The sequence below is a fragment of the Talpa occidentalis genome, unplaced genomic scaffold (assembly GCF_014898055.3).
Source record: "Talpa occidentalis isolate TD23 unplaced genomic scaffold, MPIMG_talOcc4v2.1 talOcc4.13, whole genome shotgun sequence".
In the NCBI taxonomy this organism is placed as follows: Eukaryota; Metazoa; Chordata; class Mammalia; order Eulipotyphla; family Talpidae; genus Talpa; species Talpa occidentalis.
Window position 1 is genome coordinate 52,663,094 of NW_023601322.1, and position 19,190 is coordinate 52,682,283.

At 39.1% G+C, this 19,190-nt stretch overlaps 1 protein-coding gene across 12 annotated transcripts in view; it reads left to right on the forward strand.

The window, feature by feature from the left end:
- LOC119243219 (nucleoporin SEH1) overlaps window positions 1-19,190 on the forward strand; it is a 145,196-nt gene that overhangs the window by 29,926 nt on the left and 96,080 nt on the right. For 10 of the 12 annotated variants that reach the window (XM_037508880.2, XM_037508881.2, XM_037508885.2 and 7 more), the window contains 5 exons: window positions 4,574-4,741; window positions 6,277-6,402; window positions 12,703-12,866; window positions 17,171-17,223; window positions 18,107-18,227. In XM_037508880.2, the coding sequence (XP_037364777.1) occupies window positions 4,574-4,741; window positions 6,277-6,402; window positions 12,703-12,866; window positions 17,171-17,223; window positions 18,107-18,227 (632 nt within the window). Of the gene's footprint in view, window positions 1-4,573; window positions 4,742-6,276; window positions 6,403-12,702; window positions 12,867-17,170; window positions 17,224-18,106; window positions 18,228-19,190 lie in introns of those variants that run through there. The other 2 variants (XM_037508892.2, XM_037508890.2) reach the window with 2 other exon arrangements.

Below are 19,190 nucleotides of genomic sequence, written 5' to 3' on the forward strand. Positions count from 1 at the left end.
GAAACTGGCTAGGAGACTTTTCAATTGGGTAGGATGGCAGTAGTGGAGACAGAAAGATAGAGAATGATTATGTTTTGCCCTGTAAAATGATCTCCTCCAGTAGATGCGTTTTGTTTGGCATCATTGATTTTATTAACTTTGACTTCAAATGTGCCTCTAATTTTCAGGACTGATCTCAGTATGTGGAGTCCTGTTATCTGACAGCACTTGCTCTTGAAGTTTACGTTTGAGAGCCCCAGTGTATAAGCTATTCATTGCATAGTATAAGATCTGAGCTCAAAATCCTGTGTATCCTTAACATATAAGGAGCAGACAGAGGAAGGGAATGTCAAGATGTCTAAGTAGTAATTTTGGATTCTTTTAAATACCTGACTTTGAAGGGTAATGAGAAGGTGGTGACAGGAAGCACAAATAAAGAATGGGAGCAGGTGTTCTGCTGCCTCTTTTCTTCTGTTGAGGAGTTTTGAACAAGTTTCTAGAACTCAAAAAGCGGAAAATAGAATTATGTAAGAGAGGGAAATGCTTGGGTATACTCTGGAGGGGGGGTGCTTCTATGATAGTTGGTGATGAATTTGCTGTGTATTGACATAATTTGAAAACACTCATTCAGCAAATTTATTGAGGGTCTACTCTGCAAAGGTACTGCTTTAGATAGGAATTCAGTGTTCAAATAATTCAGCAAATTTATTGAGGGTCTACTCTGCAAAAGTACTGCTTTAGGTAGGAATTCAGTGTTCAAATAACCTAAGTCACTGCCCTATGGCACTTATATTCTAATATGGAAAGAAACAACAGATAATGGAAATGGCATTGCATACTAGATAGTGATCAGTACTACCAAAACAAACCAACCAAGGCATAGCGATTGGCGTGCCTTGTTAGACATAGTTTGATGAGGTAAGAACTGACAGGGGAGTGTACATTACCACAGAATCTTTTTTTTTTTTTTTTTTAAGATTTGTTTATTTATTTATACAAGCACTGGGGGTACAGTCAGAAGCGCAGGAGGGTGAGAGAATTCACTGGAGCCAGAGCGGGGAGCAGAGCAGGCAGAAGGACCGAAGTACACTGCTGAGGGGAGCAGTGGGCGGCAGGAGAAGTCTGCGCGCCATGTGGGACCCTCCTCTGGTGGCCAGGTAGCAGCCAGGGATCGAACCGGCGCTGCAGAGGCTGCGGGCAGCTTCACAACCCAGCGCTTACCCGCTGCGCCACGGGGGAAGCCCACCACAGAATCTTGAGAGAAGTGAAGGAGCAAGTGGTGAGGATACTTGGGGTATTAGTACAGTGGGTAGAAGTAAGAGCAAGAACAAAAGACTTATGGGTAGGTGCCTACGAAACAGGCAGATTAGGATGCTAAATGTAATGAGGGAGAAGTATAGTAGAAGGTAATTCAGTCCCTTGGTGGCTTTCAGTCCCTTGGACAATGAATGACACAGAAACTAGTATATGGTTTTGAGCTAAGGATTGACAATATTTGACTTATTTTACATGGTAAACTTTAGTGTCTGGGAATAGACTAAAGGAGGAAGAGTGGAAGTGTGGCGAAGAAGGCTGTTGTAGCGAGTTTCCAGGCAGGAGATGGTGGTGGTTTGATCACTATAGAAGCAATGTAAGTAGTTAGAAATAGCAGAATTTATTGTAGCTGTATAGCCATTAGGATAGTGTGTGCTCGTGCGTGCGTGTGTGTGAGAGAGAGAGGGAGAGAGCGCGCGAGAGAGAAGTCAATAATGACTTAAGGTTTTGGTCTAAGTAAGTAGAAAATGGAGTTATTTTTTTCTGGTGGGGAAAACTAAAGAACAGGCCAATTTTAAGGGGTGTGGAATTAAAAGAAATCAAGATTAGATTTATTTTTATTTTTATTGAGGTAACATTGGTTTACAGAACTCTAAAGGTATAGGTTCACACCTCTGTGAACATATGTTATCATACCTTACCAACCACCAAAAGAGTCACATGTTAAATAAGTGAAAATGTCAAGTAGCAATTGACTATGAGGTTCAAAAGAGAGATCCAGGCTGGATATGTAAGTTCATATGGTATTTGAAACTTTGAGACTGAGAGCAATGACCTTGTGAAGGGAATAGATGGATAAGATAGGGGAACAACAAGTCCTGGAACCTTCACTCTGGAAGTTCAGGAGATATGAGAAACCAGCCAAAGAGAAGGAAAAGAAACAACTAGTGAAGTTGGAGGAGAATCTATCCTACTGTGTTTTAGAAACCAAGTGAAAAAAAATACTTCTACAGGGAAGGAATATGAATTCCATACTGTTAGGCTAAAGAAGATGAGAACTGAAAATCGAGTATAAGATCTTGGAGTTTGGCAAAAGGGCGAACACTGGTGACGTTGACAAACCTTGTTTTGCTGAGGGTGTGGAAGAACCAGCTTGGAGAGAGTTCATGGAATGAGAACAGTAGAACTGGATGACCAGTAGTGAGTGGTTCCTTTTTGTATTCTGTGGAAAAGTTGCTGCTGACTGGGGAGAACAGGGTGTGAGATAAACGAAGGCTTTTTTTTCTTAGATGGAAGAACTGGGCCTGCCCTGGTGGCGCAGGCGGCTGAGCGCCATGCTGTGAGGCTGCCCACAGCCTCTGCAGCGTGGGTTCCATCCCGGCTGGCTGGTGAGGGTCCCACATGGCGTGGCAGACCTCTCCTGTCACGCCCGCTGCTCCCCTCAGCAGTGTATTTCGTCTCTGCCTGTTCTTTTCCCCACTTTGTCTGTGGTGAATCCTCTCACCCTCCCATGAATCTGGCCTGTACCGTGGTTCTTGTGTAAATAAATAAATCTTAAAAAAAAAAAAAAAAAGTGGGAGAACTAATATCTTGTTGGTGGGAATGATTGCACAGAGAGAAAGGTTTTGACTCTTCAAAGAGGAGGGCCTTAATACCTAGAGTGATGATAGTGGCAGCAGTGAGGGGTTATGATCAAGTGCAAAGTAGAGAAGTGGACTCATAACGGGAGCATGGTACTTCATTAATAATCAAATAACTTTTGTAGAGCTCCAGTTAGCTTAAAACTTTCTACTTTAAAGAATAACTCACTTAGTCCATACTACCTAAAATCTATACTTTAATGCATCGTTAATCCTTATACAGTTCTTGATTGTCATCCATCTTACCAATTACAGTAGTTCTTTGAATAGCCTACAAAGATATTGAAGGCTTTAAATATTCTTTCTTTCTAAACTAGGCTGATTGGATAAGTCCCTCCTTTGGTTGCAGAGTACAGTTCAAACATCATCCAAGGGTTTTAGGATTTGTCTCTATAGTTAATGCTCACTGTGGTATTTTGTGTACCCATTGCCAAAATACTTTAGAGCACTTATTATTTCCACCCCACATATAGTAGATTTTGAAGTCAGATCTAAGTTCAAATCCTACCAATTGTACAACCTTGGGTAAATTTAGCTAATTTAGTTTCTCACTTTATTTCTTCATCTGTAAAATGGGAATGAGTTAAGGTTGTAGGTATGCAATAAATCCTAATTCTCTTCCCTCTTTGTTCGTGTTTGTAATCTGTAAACCCCCTCATAAGTATATAAGTTCTGCTTATTCTGCGAGGTTTTAAATTTTCTCATTTAGTGAGCCTTTATTTAATTAAATTATTTTCTCATCCTTCCTATTTTCTTTACTGAAGTCCACACAGCCCTTACATGATAAACATTCTGAAATATTTTGGAGTTTGAGTAACCTGAGCACTGTGATTAGGGGCAAGTTGAACCAATGGCCTTGTGGGCTGCGGTTCTCTATCAAAGGTATGGATTTTGTGTCACTGTTTTCCAGCTTAGTCATTTGTGTACCACTTTCATCATTTTTTTTCTTGTTCATGTGCCAATTATACTTAAAATTTTTCTTTGAATGGACTCTTTAAACCATTTACTCATCCATACTTAACTATAATCTCTGAAATCAGGGGCTAGGTTTTTGATAGTTTGTTGTTTTTTTTTTTTTCCCCCAATATTATTATTTTTAAAAAAGATTTATTTATTTATGTATACAAGAACCGGGCTACAGACCAGAGGTGTGAGGAGTTAGAGGATTCACCAGAGACAGAGTGGGGAATAGAACAGGCAGACGAACGAAATACACAGCTGAGGGGAGCAGAGGGCGAGTCAGGAGAGGTCTGCTGCGCCATGTGGGTTGCTCCCTGGCTGGCCAGGGGATAGAACTCTTGCTGCAGAGGCTGCGGAGAGCTTCATAGGTTGCGTCTTAATAACCCCTTGCACCACCAGGGAGGCTCCCAACTGGTTATTTTTAAGTCCATTCCAAAATAATCTGTGTATGCCATCGATGTTGTTCCTTCTTGCTTTCCTTACTAGATAAGTCATATTGCTTGCCACAACAAGTTAAACTGTGTTGTATTTTCATTATTATGTCAATTATAAGATAATTTGATGTTGTGTTCTCAGTTATAAAGCAGCGAAGTATTCTGAGAATTACTTTACCTCTTAATGCTATTTCAGAAAGATGATTCTTTCCTAAGATTTATCTATTTTTTAAGATTTGTGAGATTTGTACTCTTAATCATTTGAAAATTTTAATTCGAATTGTAAATGTGCTTTTATTGTTGCAGTGAGATGGCAGATTTTCGAGGGATAGCTGAAGAGTCATTTCCAAGCTTTTTAACTAATTCATTACTTGGTAATAGTGGAACTTTGGAAAATGTCACTCTTTCTTCAAATCTTGGCTTGCCTGTTGCTGTTTCAACACTTGCTAGAAATAGATCCATCACTGATAACAGGTAATATTTGTTGGAACAGAGGATTTTTTTTTAAGGTTCATAAAGCCTGCAAAATATTGATACTTTTGTAAAATTTTGCAATCAAGCTTTGAGCTTTTGATTTATCTGGAGGAGTTGGTCAAATATATAAAATTAATACAAAAAAAGATAAAGCATACTATTTCTTTCCCTATTTCATTGCTTTATCAGTGATTGGGGGGGGTCAGTGTGGAATTGTACAGCATTGACTTTTGGGTCTGCTCATTGTTTTTCCTGTTCATGGCATTTTGGATTCGTATTAGTTCTGCCTTTGAGTTATATCTGCAGATATTATGTGTGCAGTTTATTCATTAGTGTAATGTCTACAATTTGCTTTTGCTTAAATGTCTCAATAACTTTCCAGTACTCATCAACTTAAACTTTTTTTTTTTTTAAGATTTAATTTTTTATACATACAAGAACTGGGGTGTAGGCCAGAGGTGCAGGGGTTGAGAGGATTCACCAGAGACAGAGTAGGGAGTAGAACAGGTTGGTCTACTGAAATACACTGCTGAGGGGAGCAGCGGGTGGGACAGGAGAGGTCTGCTACTCCATGTGTGTTAGCTCTCTGGCCGGGGAATGAACTCATGCCGAGTTGGCTGGCTTCATAGCCCTGAGACTTAACCCCTGCACCACCAAGGAGGCCCACAGCCAAAACATTTGTACAGCCTCCTCTTTGCCCTTGGAATGAAGGGCTTGGGTTACTGTCTAAATGTTACAGGGCAGGGAGAGGGGCATCACAGAACCCCCAAACCTGGCTGCTCTAAATAGGTTCTGCCTTCTGCCACATCAAGACAAAACATATGAGACCTTTAATGGAAAGGAACTTTAATATAATTAGTGTGCAATACAGAAAAGACAAAGAATATACTTTTCAAATGAAGCACCCAAAGTTAACCATCCCCTTGTGGGTAAAAGTCCACCCAAACAGGACTGGCCTAAAGCAAGGCTCAAAACCCTGCCACAAGTCTAAAGCAACTTCCAGCAGGAAACCGTAGAAAAGGGTCAGAAACAGTCAGACAAGTCTGGGAAGAAAAGAGTAAAATCAAAGTCAAGATAAAAGCTGCCATTATCAACCTCCCAACAGGGTCTCTCACCCACATCTATTTTAACCACTCCAGGATCAAGAAGCAAGAGCAACTTCTAAGCATGTCTCTATGCTCCATGTGCCTCCTCCAGGTCTCCTTGCTCTCCATCCTGCTTTCTTCCTTCTCTAGTCTCCTCTCCAGCTTCTTCTCCCTCCTCAGCTCCAGCCTCCCTTGGGTGAGGCAGGGAACCTGAACCTCCCCTTTTTCCTGGGCACAACCCTGTTGCATAAATACCCTTTGGCTTTCAGATTCCTGTGGCTCTTGTTAACCCAGTGCTCAGCCACGGGTTTCCGTGCCATACATGTAGGATGATTGTTATTAATGAATACCAGGACCCTGTTTATGGTTGGTTTTGCAAATCATGTAGCCCTATGTCATGGGGAGTTTTACATGTGTATAATTATTAACAAAGCAAATTTTTGTCAATAGGTATTCTGATGTCCTGGCATCTTATTTAGTAGATGGGAGGTTTTCAGTTCCAACTGAGTCATCGCCAAGCAGCCAGATTGAACGTGAACCAAAAGAGAAGTTACAGCTTAGCTTCCAGGATGATGAGTAAGTTCATACATTTATCTTATTTTCACTGTGTTAAAAACAGTCATAATCCTGTGGAAAATAAAGTGATTGTGTTGCTGATTATCTCGTAATTCTGAGAATCTTTAAGAATTATTTAAAAATAACGTTTTAATCCCCAACATATCTAGTCTTTCAAAACATTTTTTTTCTGATTTTAAAAGTAATGCTCATTGACAAATGGAGAAAATGCAGAGAATTGTAAGGAAGACAATAAAGGTCTGTAATTCTCCTAACTGTAATTGGTTACATCTTTAGTCTTCCATACTGTTTTGTTTGCACATACATATGTAAAATTTTTTTTATAAAAGCAGGGTTACACTATATGCCTTAAAAGTTAATAAATTGTGCTCATTTTTCAATTACAGTTATTGTAGATATGTGTCATGTTAATGACCACACCATGCTAGGCATTTAGATTATTGGAATTCTATTTAATGAACTTTATTTGTGCTAAATTCCTAGAATTGAAATTGTTGAATTTTCAACACTGAATTTTAAAGACTGTTATCCATGACCACAGTGCTCTTTAGAAAAACTTGTGCCAGTTTACAGTTCCACTCATTGATATCCATGAAATTCCAGCTTCTTTTGTTACAGGGCAACCCCACTATAAAACAGGTTGCCTGACTGTGGGTCCTCACCCGCACACTTAAAAGGGACTTATTAATACTCAACCGCAGGCATACGCAAAAGATTAATAAAAGGTTTATTTACACGGGAAGGGGAAATGAGGAAATGTATAACTCAGGGAGAAAAGAGGGAGATAAAGTCTTAAATGCGTCCTACCCATTCTGCCGACCTGGAATCCCAGTGGCACACTGAGAGCTGGTCAAGAGCCAAGAGCCAGGAGGCCAAGAGAGGGCTCCAAGGCCCATGTGCCTGATTTTATACCAAACCTGGCAGCTTAACTCTGCCCTCAGGTCCCAGCCTTTGGTGATGATGGGATTTATCATTTCCAGTGTCTTGATGGCTTTGGTCTGGAGTGGGTGTGGAGTCTACAAAGCCTGTGTGGAATTAGCTCAGGGCATCCTTTCCCCCTAACACTTTGAGCCTCCCCAGTGTTTGGCAGTATTATTTTTAATCTTTGATTTCAGAAGTGAAAAAATTACACACATGCATAACAGCATAGAAAAAAGTCTGGAAGGCCAAAAACCTGATGTTAAATGGTAGTTGTTAGCCCTTGATTTTGATACTATGCAAAATGTTAGTTTTGTGTTTTTTTCTTTGTTCTTAGCACATCTCAAGTTTATTAAGGACAAGAGAAAAAGGAGAGACCTCTGCATAGACACAGAGGGGCAGTCTTAAAAAACAAGACCTGCCAGTTTTCTGTGTTTGAATGCTTAATTCAGTGTGGGATTGAAACTTTAGTGTTCATTTATTACTTAATTTCTGATGTGAATTCTCTCTTGATAATATGCTAATGTAACTGCTTTCTATAAGAGATGTTAACTCTTTGTATATTAATTCTGTGAACTTTATTTGTGCATACATTTTGTATGCCTAACAGATTATTTATTAAGCTAAATTCCTAGAATTGAAATTGTTGAATTTTAAACACTGAATTTTAAAGACTATTATCCATGACCACAGTGCTCTTTAGAAAAACTTGTGCCGGTTTACAGTTCCACTCATAGATATCCATGAAATTCCCACTTTTGTTACAGGGCAACCCCACTCTAAAACAGGTTGCTTTTGACTTAGTGGTTATTTTGTGTCAGGTCTTTTCCAAGGACTTAGGAAATGCCAGTGAACAATGGAGGCATTAAATAAAAAGACGTTAAGTTATACCAATTTTATAATACCTTAGAAGAGAAAAGTGCTAGGAAAAGAACATGATAAGGATTATTGGGTGCCTAAAGGGAGTGGTCAATGGACTAAGATATGAACAAAGGTTTGAAAGAGAGAATTAGCTATGTGGACATGAGCAGGAAGAGAATTACAGGTGGAGGTTTCAGGCAATGTGAAGTCACTAAAGGTAGAAACGTAGCCAGTATGTTCATAGACCAGAAGGAAACTGGAATGGGTGGGCAGGGACTTTGACTGAGTAACAGGAAACCATTAGAAGGTTCCCTCTGAATTATCTTTTAAAAAAGTCTCAATTCTGGCTACTTGTGGAGAACAAACCTTTGGGAGTAAAAACTTGAAGCAGGATGACTACTCAGGAAATTGGATTATCACAGTAGTGTGGTAGATACGGAAGAGTTAGAGTATTGCCTGAGCCTCAGGTGCTTCAACATTAAGAAATTGAGGCAAGGGCCTCCCCGGTGGCGCAGTGGTTGAGCGCTGGCTTGGGAAGCTGCCCGCAGCCTCTGCAGCGCCGGTTCGATCCCTGGCTGCTCCCGGGCCACCGGAGGAGGGTCCCGCATGGCACGCAGACCTCTCCTGCCACCCGCTGCTCCCCTCAGCAGTGTACTTCGGTCCTTCTGCCTGCTCTGCTCCCTGCTCTGGCTCTGGTGAATTCTCTCACCCTCCCGTGCTTCTGACTGTACTCAGTGCTTGTATAAATAAATAAATAAATCTTAAAAAAAAAAAAAAAGACATTGAGGCAAGTAGGAGTAGACAAAGAAACTAAGAATTAGTGATTGGAAGTAGAAAGAAAACAGAAACCATATGAAGAACCTATATAAAGAAGAATAGGTAATCTTTTAACTACCTGACATGTATAGATAAGATAATGACCTCAGGTCTTTGAGGGAGTAGCTTTATTGTGAATCTTTTGGCAAGGAAGTAGGAGATAAACTAAAATCTACTTCCCTAGTTAAGAAAGGAAATGAGGTTATACAGTTTTTGGGGACTGGGATTGAGAACAAAGGAATTAAAATTTCCTGGCTGAAAAGTAGGTTAGGAGCAAAGAAATGTGACTTAGCTGAAGTTCATTGGTTTGTCATAGGACATTTCATACACAGAGATACATAGGAAGAGGTTTTCTTCAGAGAACTGGTGTTTTGAATTTCTGCTGGTGGGCCTCTTCTCTTGCCTGTGGGTAGTCCTCATCCCCTCCAATGTCCCTTCCTCCTGAAACACACATAAATGTGCTTTCACAGTCTCCTGGCTCTACCTGGCTTTGGAGCTTAGCTCCAGGTTAGTTGATGAGCCTCAGGTTCTGCTGTGTTTACATAATCAAGTCTCAAACAGAAAGTTAGATGAGTTTTTTTTTCTTTTGTGCTTTAAGGTCTGAAACCAATTTAACCATTTAACTTGGATTTCAATCTAATGGTGTCAAAGTGAGTACTGTCAGTGTTACAAAGCAACCCTGATATAAAACGGATTGCCTGACTGTGGGTCCTTACCCACACGGTTAAAGGGGACTTATTAATTCTAACTGCAGACACACACAAAAGGTTGATAAAAGGTTTAGTTACAAGGGAAGGGGAAATGGGAAATGAATAACTGAGGGAGAAAAAGAGGGAATTAAGTTCATAAATGCGTCCTACCTATTCCGTTGACCTGGAATCCCAGTGACCCACCAAGCTGGCGAAAAACCAAGCACCTAGCGTGGCCAAGAGGGCGACCCCCACTCCCCTCTCCTCCCCTCCCCTCCCCCCACATGATCAGTGAAATACTCAAACCAAGAACCTAGTTGCTTAACTCCGCACTCAGGTCTTCCCAACCTTCCCTTTGGTGATCATGGGATTTTGTAGTCTCCAGTGTCTTGATGGAGTGGGGGTGGAGTCCACAAAGCCTATATGGAGTTTGCTCAGGACATCCTTCCCCCCTAACATAAGTGCCCACTGGAATTAGCATAGGTTAGGTCATTGGCAACAGTGAAAGGTTTTAGTTGAAGTAGGGGGAGGCACAAGAGCATAGCAGTGAGTTTGATAATGAGGTGGGGGTGGCCACCTGTTAGCAGTTTTTGCTGCAAAAAGGAGCAGAGAAATGGGACTGTGTTAGCTGGTGGGTATATTAAGTTGAGAAGTTTTTTTTTTTTCCTATGGTGGGAAAAGTTGTTGCATATTTATATAATAGGAATGATCTGTGGAAAGGGAAAATTTGGTTATGTATAATAAGAAGAGAATTACTGGAGCAATATCTGTAAATAAGAGTGTAGGGTCTAACGTGCAGAAAAGGGAATAACTTTTGATGGGTAGGACCATGGACAGTTCTCCATATTAACAGGTGTGGCGTTGGTATATGTGGGTACATGTGGTAATAAGAACCTGGGGAAGTTATATTTTCAGTACTTTAGGAAGTATGGCTTTAACTCACTGAGTAGGAAGAGAAAGAGTTGGTTGTTTGGAAGAGACAACAGATCATATGGGAGTGTGGGGAAGTGAATTGACAGGGGAAATACGGCTCTCTGATGCCATCAGGAGCCCAGCTTGTAGGTCATGGCCATGAATTTAGCCTGAGACTACTCAGTATGACTGTGATGTTTTCAATTATATTTGGCTGTAGGAATGCAAATTAGGAAGAGCCAGAGAGTTTGGCTTAATCAGGCTTGTAGCTTGATAAAGGCACTGAGGGAAGAGGGAGTTGAAATTGAGCGGTGATTGGCCATGAGATTTAGGTTAAGGAAGAGGAGAGGATATCAAAAGGGTGAGGGAGAATGAAATGTGTTGGTATGAATGGATTGAAGACTCAGGTGGGTTCAAAGGATTGTTGAGTTGTGGGTACTAAGGCAGATGAGACAGATGAGAGGGGTAGTCAGTGATTTCCAAGCTGGGAGTGCTGTGGGGCACAGAGGCATCTTATTCTACCAAGTATATACCAAGTATATCAGAGAGATAATAGTCTCCATTTGACAGAGTTTAGGGGAAGCAATGTCTTCACGGAACACCTGGAAGCTTTCATTGAAGCAGTGAAATGAAAGAAATTGTTCAGAGAAGAGTTTCAGGAATCACGAGATTTTGCTCATCTTAGAACCCTGCCTTCAGGAAGGAGAGTAGAGGGTTAGGTTTGTTGAAGAGATCAGAAATGGAGGGGTGTGCAGTTTGATGGAGCTTAAAATGACAGCAGTAAGAAGTCCTGGGCTTATTACTTATTAGCAGTAAGGGACTGGGAACAACATCAAGTGTATCTACTGAATTGTTGTTAGTAATAAGACAATGAATGTTGGGGGAGGGATGGGGACTCTGGGAAGTAACCTCTTGACTATTTTTAATGGAGGCAAGGTGGTCTGGGGAAGTAAATAAGGTCTTGTTGACTCCTATTAATGGAAGGTAGGAGACCTGATAAGGTGGAGTCCTAGATGTAGTGCCTCATTCTTAACTCCTTCCTGGGAGGCATGTGCTTTGGGGCAAGCCTTTACCTCTTGAGTCATCTAAAGGTCTGGTTTAAGTCTGAGTGTCAGGGCTTGACCTTTGTAATGGAGTGATGGCTGCAGAGTTTTGGTTGTATTCCCCGTATGAGGGATAGCTTCTGTGATTTCTTTTTGGGGTGTGTGGGGGGGTAGATTTTGTCTTTCAAATGACTTTATTCTAACCTTGTAATAAATGAATATTTTAGCCAAGTGTAGAATTTTGAGATGAAATAATTTTTGCAAATTTTTTAACACATGACTACATCATGTGAGAAGCTTGATGTCGTGGTACTTCATTCTTTGTGCCTGAATTATTCCCCCCCCCCTCCTTTAGTCTGTGGTGATACGGTTTATCTTTGCACTCACTGTATTCTCATTGGCTTCAATCCAGTTGAGAGACTGTGGGCTTTTAGTCCTAATTATCATTACTTTAGCAATTTACTTCTACTTTTCTATCTGGAACTATTCTGTAATCTTTTAATGTGTTTCCATTGTTTTTTTCCTATTTCCTATTTAACGCAAAAGGATGTTTTTGATAAGCTGCTAATTTTTTTTCTTCCCTTCTGTTGAATCATTTGGTAATCATAATTTTGAGAACTCTTTTTCTGGTCTTTCATTTTTTTATAATGCCCCTTGTGTGTATATAACTACGTGAATGTTCCTGAGGATTCTAATTAAAGATCTTTTTTTAAATCTATCTTATTTTTGGAAGCTAAATTTTTCTCTAGATTTCATAGATTCAGAGGATCTTATTGGGAAAGAAACACCTCATTTTATCACTTGAGAGGCAGGGTAGCAATGTGATATTCTTTATTTTTGTATGTCACTAGGCCCAAAATGAGTGTAATCCCTAGGACCCTCCCCCAAAATGTTAACAATTACAGCTTCTGACCTCACAGAAATGTTTCTTTGACTGTAACCACTTTTTACTTTATAAGAGATGAAATACTTAACTGATTAAGGAATATTTTATAATCTTATCCAAGGTAACTAGTGTTTCATCATTAGTCTGTTCCCTAATAAACAAGTTCTGTCTCTAGGAAAAAGGACTTTACTGGAAGTCAGCATTTGTCAGATGCTCCCCTCAGTGAGTCAGATTTTCAAGGTGATGTAGTCAGAACAGAAGAGGTACAAGTGAAAACTGCAAAATGCTTTCATAATCAAGATCTTCTTGATAAGATGTCTCCACAGGAACAAATGCAAGGTACTGAACTATTAAAAATTATTTCTCTCTATTTTAATTTCTTCTCATTGCTCTCTTGATGGATTATGATTTTAAGTTATTGTATGGTAAACTAAAAATCCTTTTGTTTGCCATTTCCTTGTGTTCTGTCCCCAACCAGAAAGCTAACCCACATGGAATAGCAGACCTCTTTTGTCTCACTTGCTGTTCCCCTTAGCACTGTATTTCAGTAGATCCACATGTTCTGCTCCCCACTGTCTGGTAAATTCTCTCATCCCCTGCTTCTTTAGTCTATGCTCATGTTCTTCTATGCAAAAATAAAATCTTTAAAAAAATGCTATTTACCTACTAATGTCATATTTACCATAATGTTATAGGAAAAGTTTTCTTAGTCTCCCTTGTCTTTACTGATTAAGATGGAATCTCCTTTCCTTTAGAAACTGTGCTGTCTGATGGTCATAACACATACACTTTATGTTCAAAATAACGACACTCTTTCTAATACAGCTTTCACATTTCCTCCCACCAGTTAATTTATATTCTTACCGGGAGTCATTTTTGTTTCTAACATTTTTACATAACTGTTGAATTATAAATTCTAGAAGAATTTGCTTCTAAGAAAGCCAAATTATATGCTTTGGAAATACTCAAAGATGAGTTATTTGAAAAACTGCTATCAAATTAGATATGTAAAAGAAATTACAAAAGTATGAGAAGAATTACAAAAAAAAAAAATTACAGGCTTTTGCTGTCACGCTTTTTTAAGTGTTCTACATCCTCTTCAAAGAAATGAAAACTAAGTATTTATAGAGCAAAGATATTGTGTCACTCCAAACTGTAGTTCAATACTCCTGAAACTTTTAAGAATGAATAAATGAAATGAAAACATCTATATGTTTTCGAATTTTATGAGATGTTTGTTTATATACTCTTGATGAAAAATATATGAAAGTAGAGAAAATACTAACCAGCCATAAAAGAGAAGATAGATAAATTGGCTTTCATCAAAAGTGAAAACTTTTGTGCTTCAAAAGACCCTATCTGCAAGTGAAAAGGCAGCCCCAACAAATGGGAGAAAATATTTGCGAATCATACAGAATAAGAAACTAGCATTCGGAATATATAAGAAGAATATAAGAAGTCTTACAAATCAATAAAAACAATTGACTTTTAAAAGGGTACAAGATTTCAATAGACGTTTCCCTAAAGAAGTTGTACAAATGACCAATAAACTCAATGAAAAGATGGTCAAAATCATTAGGGAAATGTAACTCAAACCACAATGAAATACCACTTCACACCCACTAAACTAGCTATAATCAACAAGAAAGAAATAACCAGTGTTGATGAGTATATGGAGAAAGTGAAACTCTTATCCATTGCAGGTGGGGTTGTAAAATGGTATAGCTGCTGTGGAAAACACTTTCATGGTTCTTTAAAATGTGAAACATAATGTTAATAACATGACCAAACAATCCACTCCCATGTATATATCCAAGAGAAATGAAAATGCAAAAACTTGTACATGAATGTTAATAGCCACATTAGTCACCACAGCTGAAGAGTGGAAATAAATCCATCAGCTGATGAATGGGTAAACGGAATATAGTATATCCATATAGTGAACACTATTCAGCCATAAAAAGCAGTGAAGTATTGATATATGCACTAATGTGCCAATAAAAGAGACACAAGAGGTACATACTGTTTGATTGCATTTACCCATAGGTAAACAGTGGGTTTGGTTCAAAGGTCATACTCAGATTGCTACTAAGTAGCCTGGAGGGGAGAGGAGAAGGCAGATTATCTGCTAGTATATATCTAATAATATTTCTTTTTGGAGGAATGAAAATAGATACTGGTGAATGTTTTATAAATTTGTGAATATACTAAAAAGAACTGTTATCCTTTTAATTTTATAGTATATAAATTGCATAACAACTTTTAAAAATTGCTCATATATGTAGCCCTTAGTTTCAGTGAGTATAAGATATTGTTATACTTGTTTCATCTCTCCTGTATTTTTACTTTCCCCTCTGAAATTAAAAGTTTCACATGCCATTTTATTCCAACATATTTTATAGTATGCACCTCTGAAAATTCGGGCATTTTCTTACGTAACCATAGTGCTATTAGGACAGATAACAATTCCTTTAGTAACATGTAGTATGGTGTATGTATATGAAGTCTGAATTCAGATTTTTTTTCTTAACTTGAAGTCTGAGGAAGTTTACATTGTGTTACAGTTACAGTACATTGGTTGTTGTTAAGCCACTGACTTGAGAAGGACTAGGTCACATCCCTTGCAGATTGTTCATTATTTGGAATTACCAGTTTGCTTATTCATGGTGTTATTTTTCTGGTTTTCTGTTCTCCCCATATCTTCTATAAAACAGAAGTTGGTTTTAAAGACTTGATTCACTCCAGAATTTAGGGGGTATGTATATAATTTTTATACTAAAACACAGCAAAAGTATTGTAATTTGCAGATGCCAAAAAATATACTGGTTACCAGAGAGAATGAGGGGTAGGGAGGCAGGGAATAGAACATTGGCACAAAAAATTTAGTGGTAGAGGATGAGGGAAGCAAGTTTACATATAGAGGTATGAAAATGTGCCCCCCAAATTATGTAGTTATGTAGATGACTCACCAGTTAATAAAATTTGAGAAAGAAAAGTTTTGTGCTTCCTTAATTAACCTAACAATTTAACTTAACAATTTCAATTTAACTGAGTAGTAATGGATTCCTATGCCATCATTTAAAAGAGCTCTCTATTAAGGGAAAATGTTTAGTTCATTAATTTTCTGTAATACTGGATAGTTGATAAAATAACTTGATCTGTTTTTTTTTTTTTTTTTTTAATTTTTTTGAAATAACATATCCAAAATTTTATTACAACTCAAATTTTTGTAAGCCGGAAATCTAGTCAAAGCACTCTGCCTTATGCTCTAGTCAAATCACCTTACAATTTTCTTTACTTTCTTCTTGCACAAGTTAGTTTGTTTCAAATTGCTGTTTGGCTTTCAACACAGTCTTTAAAATACAGAGGCAATACTGAGATTAATAGTACTTTTGTGAGTCAAATTAAAAAATGGATCTAAAATATATTGAACTTTTCAAATGTAAGCCACCTAGCTTGTTGGAAGCTAGTTACTAGAATCATATTAGAAGAGAAAACGATGCTAGAAAAAAGACATCACAAACTCATTTCATAGGTTATCAAAATATTTGTCTGTTGCAGCACAGAGTAGCTTTCCTATGCTGCTGCATAATGATCCTATAATTTCTATCAAGGAAGAATAGTACAAGAATAAGATTTGTGGCTAAATTGATTCCATGTCATAATGATTCTCTGTGCTGCTCTTCTCTTCAGGAAACTATGATACAGGTAGTAATGACAACTCCATTTCTTTCCCTTATATTTCTTATTGAAGCAGAGAAAATCACTTGAGATATTGACATCTAATTTCTACCACCCTTTCCCTCAGTTCTGTCCAGTCATTAGTGTCCTTACCATAACCAGTGTATGTGCCATCACCAGTCCCCTATAGGTTATTTTCTTGGTCCTGCTGTTGAGGTGAAGGAAGAAAGGAAGGAAGTTTGGTACTAGGGTTGAGGGTCAGGTAACTAAGTTTCTTTTTATTAATTGTTCTCAGATAGGTTGAGAGACAGATCTTTTTTCCTTTACCCTATGTTAGTAAAAATACATAAAATAGTTCTTTAAACTCTTGTGTGTAAAATGTCTGTATTATTTGTAATTTTGACTTTTGTAAATATTTGCGTGCTCAATATTTGTCTTCAGTGAACGTCTGTGAAGACTAGGTAAAAGGTTGGGTGAAACGTCTATGGCTTCTTTGAAGTCTTAGTCACAGCTTGATGATCCTCTAAGATATTTGGGTTTGGTTGGAAGATGATGCTCAAACTGCTACAAAGTAGGCTGGAAAGAACTAGATAGCTCAGAAAGAGTTAGAAAAACCTGAACTCCAACAAAACATGGTGAGAGATGGGCCTCCCTGGTGGCACAGGCAGTTGAGCGCTGTACTGTGAAGCTGTCTGCAGCCTCTGCAGCACATGTTTGATCTCTGCCAGCTGGCGAGAATCCCACATGGTGCGGCAGACCTCTCCTGTCTCACCCGCTGCTCCCCTCAGCAGTGTACTTCGTCAGTCTGCCTGTTCTGTTCCCCGCTCTGTCTCTGGTGAATCCTCTCACCCTCCCGCGCATCTGGCCTGTACCCTGGTTCTTGTATAAATAAATCTTAAAAAAAATAAAATAAAATAACATGGTGAGAGAAAGCACTAACCTATTTTTTCTTTCTTAAACAGACTCACCTGTTGATTTTTGTTTATCATCATGGATAAATAATAAGGAAAACAAGGTAAGTTCATATATTTGTTGTCAATTTCTGGAGTATCATTACGAGAGTGAAAATCATATTTCATAAAAATGCTAGCTTGCTGGAGTCCAGCATCTGGTGAACAGGGTTGAGAGAGGAATCCAGTTGAACTGAGGAAATTATGAAGAAATGACGGGCACAAAATACAGTTTAAGAGAAGCGGGACCCAGGGGATGCAAGGCCTCTCATTCATGCTTAAGCGACCTAAGTGCCAGGTGCAACTCATTTTTATTGATACAAGCAGCCCCCCTCCCTTAGGTTAGTTACTAGATAATAAAGTATTCTTTTAGCATTAGGCCTTGTCTGGGCACACATTCACTGCCAAAGGTTCTGCACTGTCAGGTTATTTTGTTTCTTTTTCTAATCTAGTCTGTTCCCCAGACATAGTTTCTTGCAGGCACAACAAAGAACATCCTGATCTGTACAGCCACGACCTTGATGTCTCCCTTGTCTCAGTGCTGCATGCCTTAGGGGTGTCCAACACTACCTAGTACTCTTACAGTTAAATGGTCCCCGGGTTGAGAAGCAGGGAAATCATCATTTGAATGTCGCCGAGTCCAACTTTGTTGTTTTCACTTCCTGTCACATCCTATGTTTCTCAAATTCAATTGTGTATTATTATATTATTTGTATTACTATATCCTCTGAGCATTTGTACACAGTTGAAAACTCAAATTTTAAGGATGTCTCATTGTGTGGATTAGGAAAGGAAGGTGGCATGGAGGTAGATAGGAAGTTATTAATAAGCAAAATAACTAACCCTTCATTGCCCAAATTGTGAATTACAGCTCCTGAGCACAGTGGAGGCCTTGTACTGTGAAAGCAGTGAGTGTGTTTCTCTTAACTTCCATTTTCTCTCTTACAGGTTGTTGTTCCTGAGGCTGGACAACATGTTGAGGACAAGAATCCAAACAGTGACTTAAGCCATACTAGTTTATTAGAAAATGAGAAACTTATGTCACTAACAAGCTTGGAAGATTCTTCTGGTACTGCAGAGTAACTTATGTTTTCCTAGTCCTTATTTTGCTACTTCTCTACTTTCTGCTTCTTCATGGCATAGTTATTATGCCAGACTTTGTTTCTTTGCCTTCTTTAACTTTTTCCTACTAGGACTCAGATTGCCCTTTCTGAGAAGTGGTAGAATCTTTAAAACTTATTTCTTCAAATCAATTCTGATATGATTATGCTCTTCCCTCAGTTTAATATCATTTGTGTACAAAGTAATCACCTTAGGTGCTACTCAGTGTAAAAGCACTATTAAGAAATAGAGGGAACAATGAAATATTTAGCCTTTACTTTTTTTTATTTAATATTTTATTTTATTTTTAAAGATTAATTTTTATTTATACAAGAGCTAGGGTACAGGCCAGATGTGCGGGAGGATGAGAGGATTCACCACAGACAAAGCAGGGACCAGAACAGGCAGACTGACAAAATACACTGCTGAAGGGAGCAGTGGGCAACACAAGAGAGGTCTGCCCTGTCATGTGGGATTCTTGCCGGCTGGCTGGGATCAAATTGGTGCAGCAGAGGCTGCGGAGAGCTTCACAGAGCTGCACTCAACCGCCTGCGCCACCAGGGAGGCCCTTATTTTATTTTTTTTAAAGATTTATTTATGCATACAAGAGCCGGGGTACAGGCCAGAGATACGGGGGGTGAGAGGATTCACCAGAGACAGAGCAGGGAGCAGAACCGGCAGATTGACTGAAATACGCTGCTGAGGGGAGCAGTGGGAGAGACAGGAGAGATCTGCTGCACCATGTCGGTAGCTCCCTCTCTGGCTGGGGATCGAACTCATGCTGCTGAGGCTGCGAATTGCTTCATAGTGTGGTGCTTAACCCCTTGCACTACCAGGGAGGCCCTTAATTTTTTTTTTTTTTTGTGGGACCCTCGCCGGTGGCCAGGGATCAAACTGACACTGCAGAGGCCGCGGGCAGCCCCACAACCCA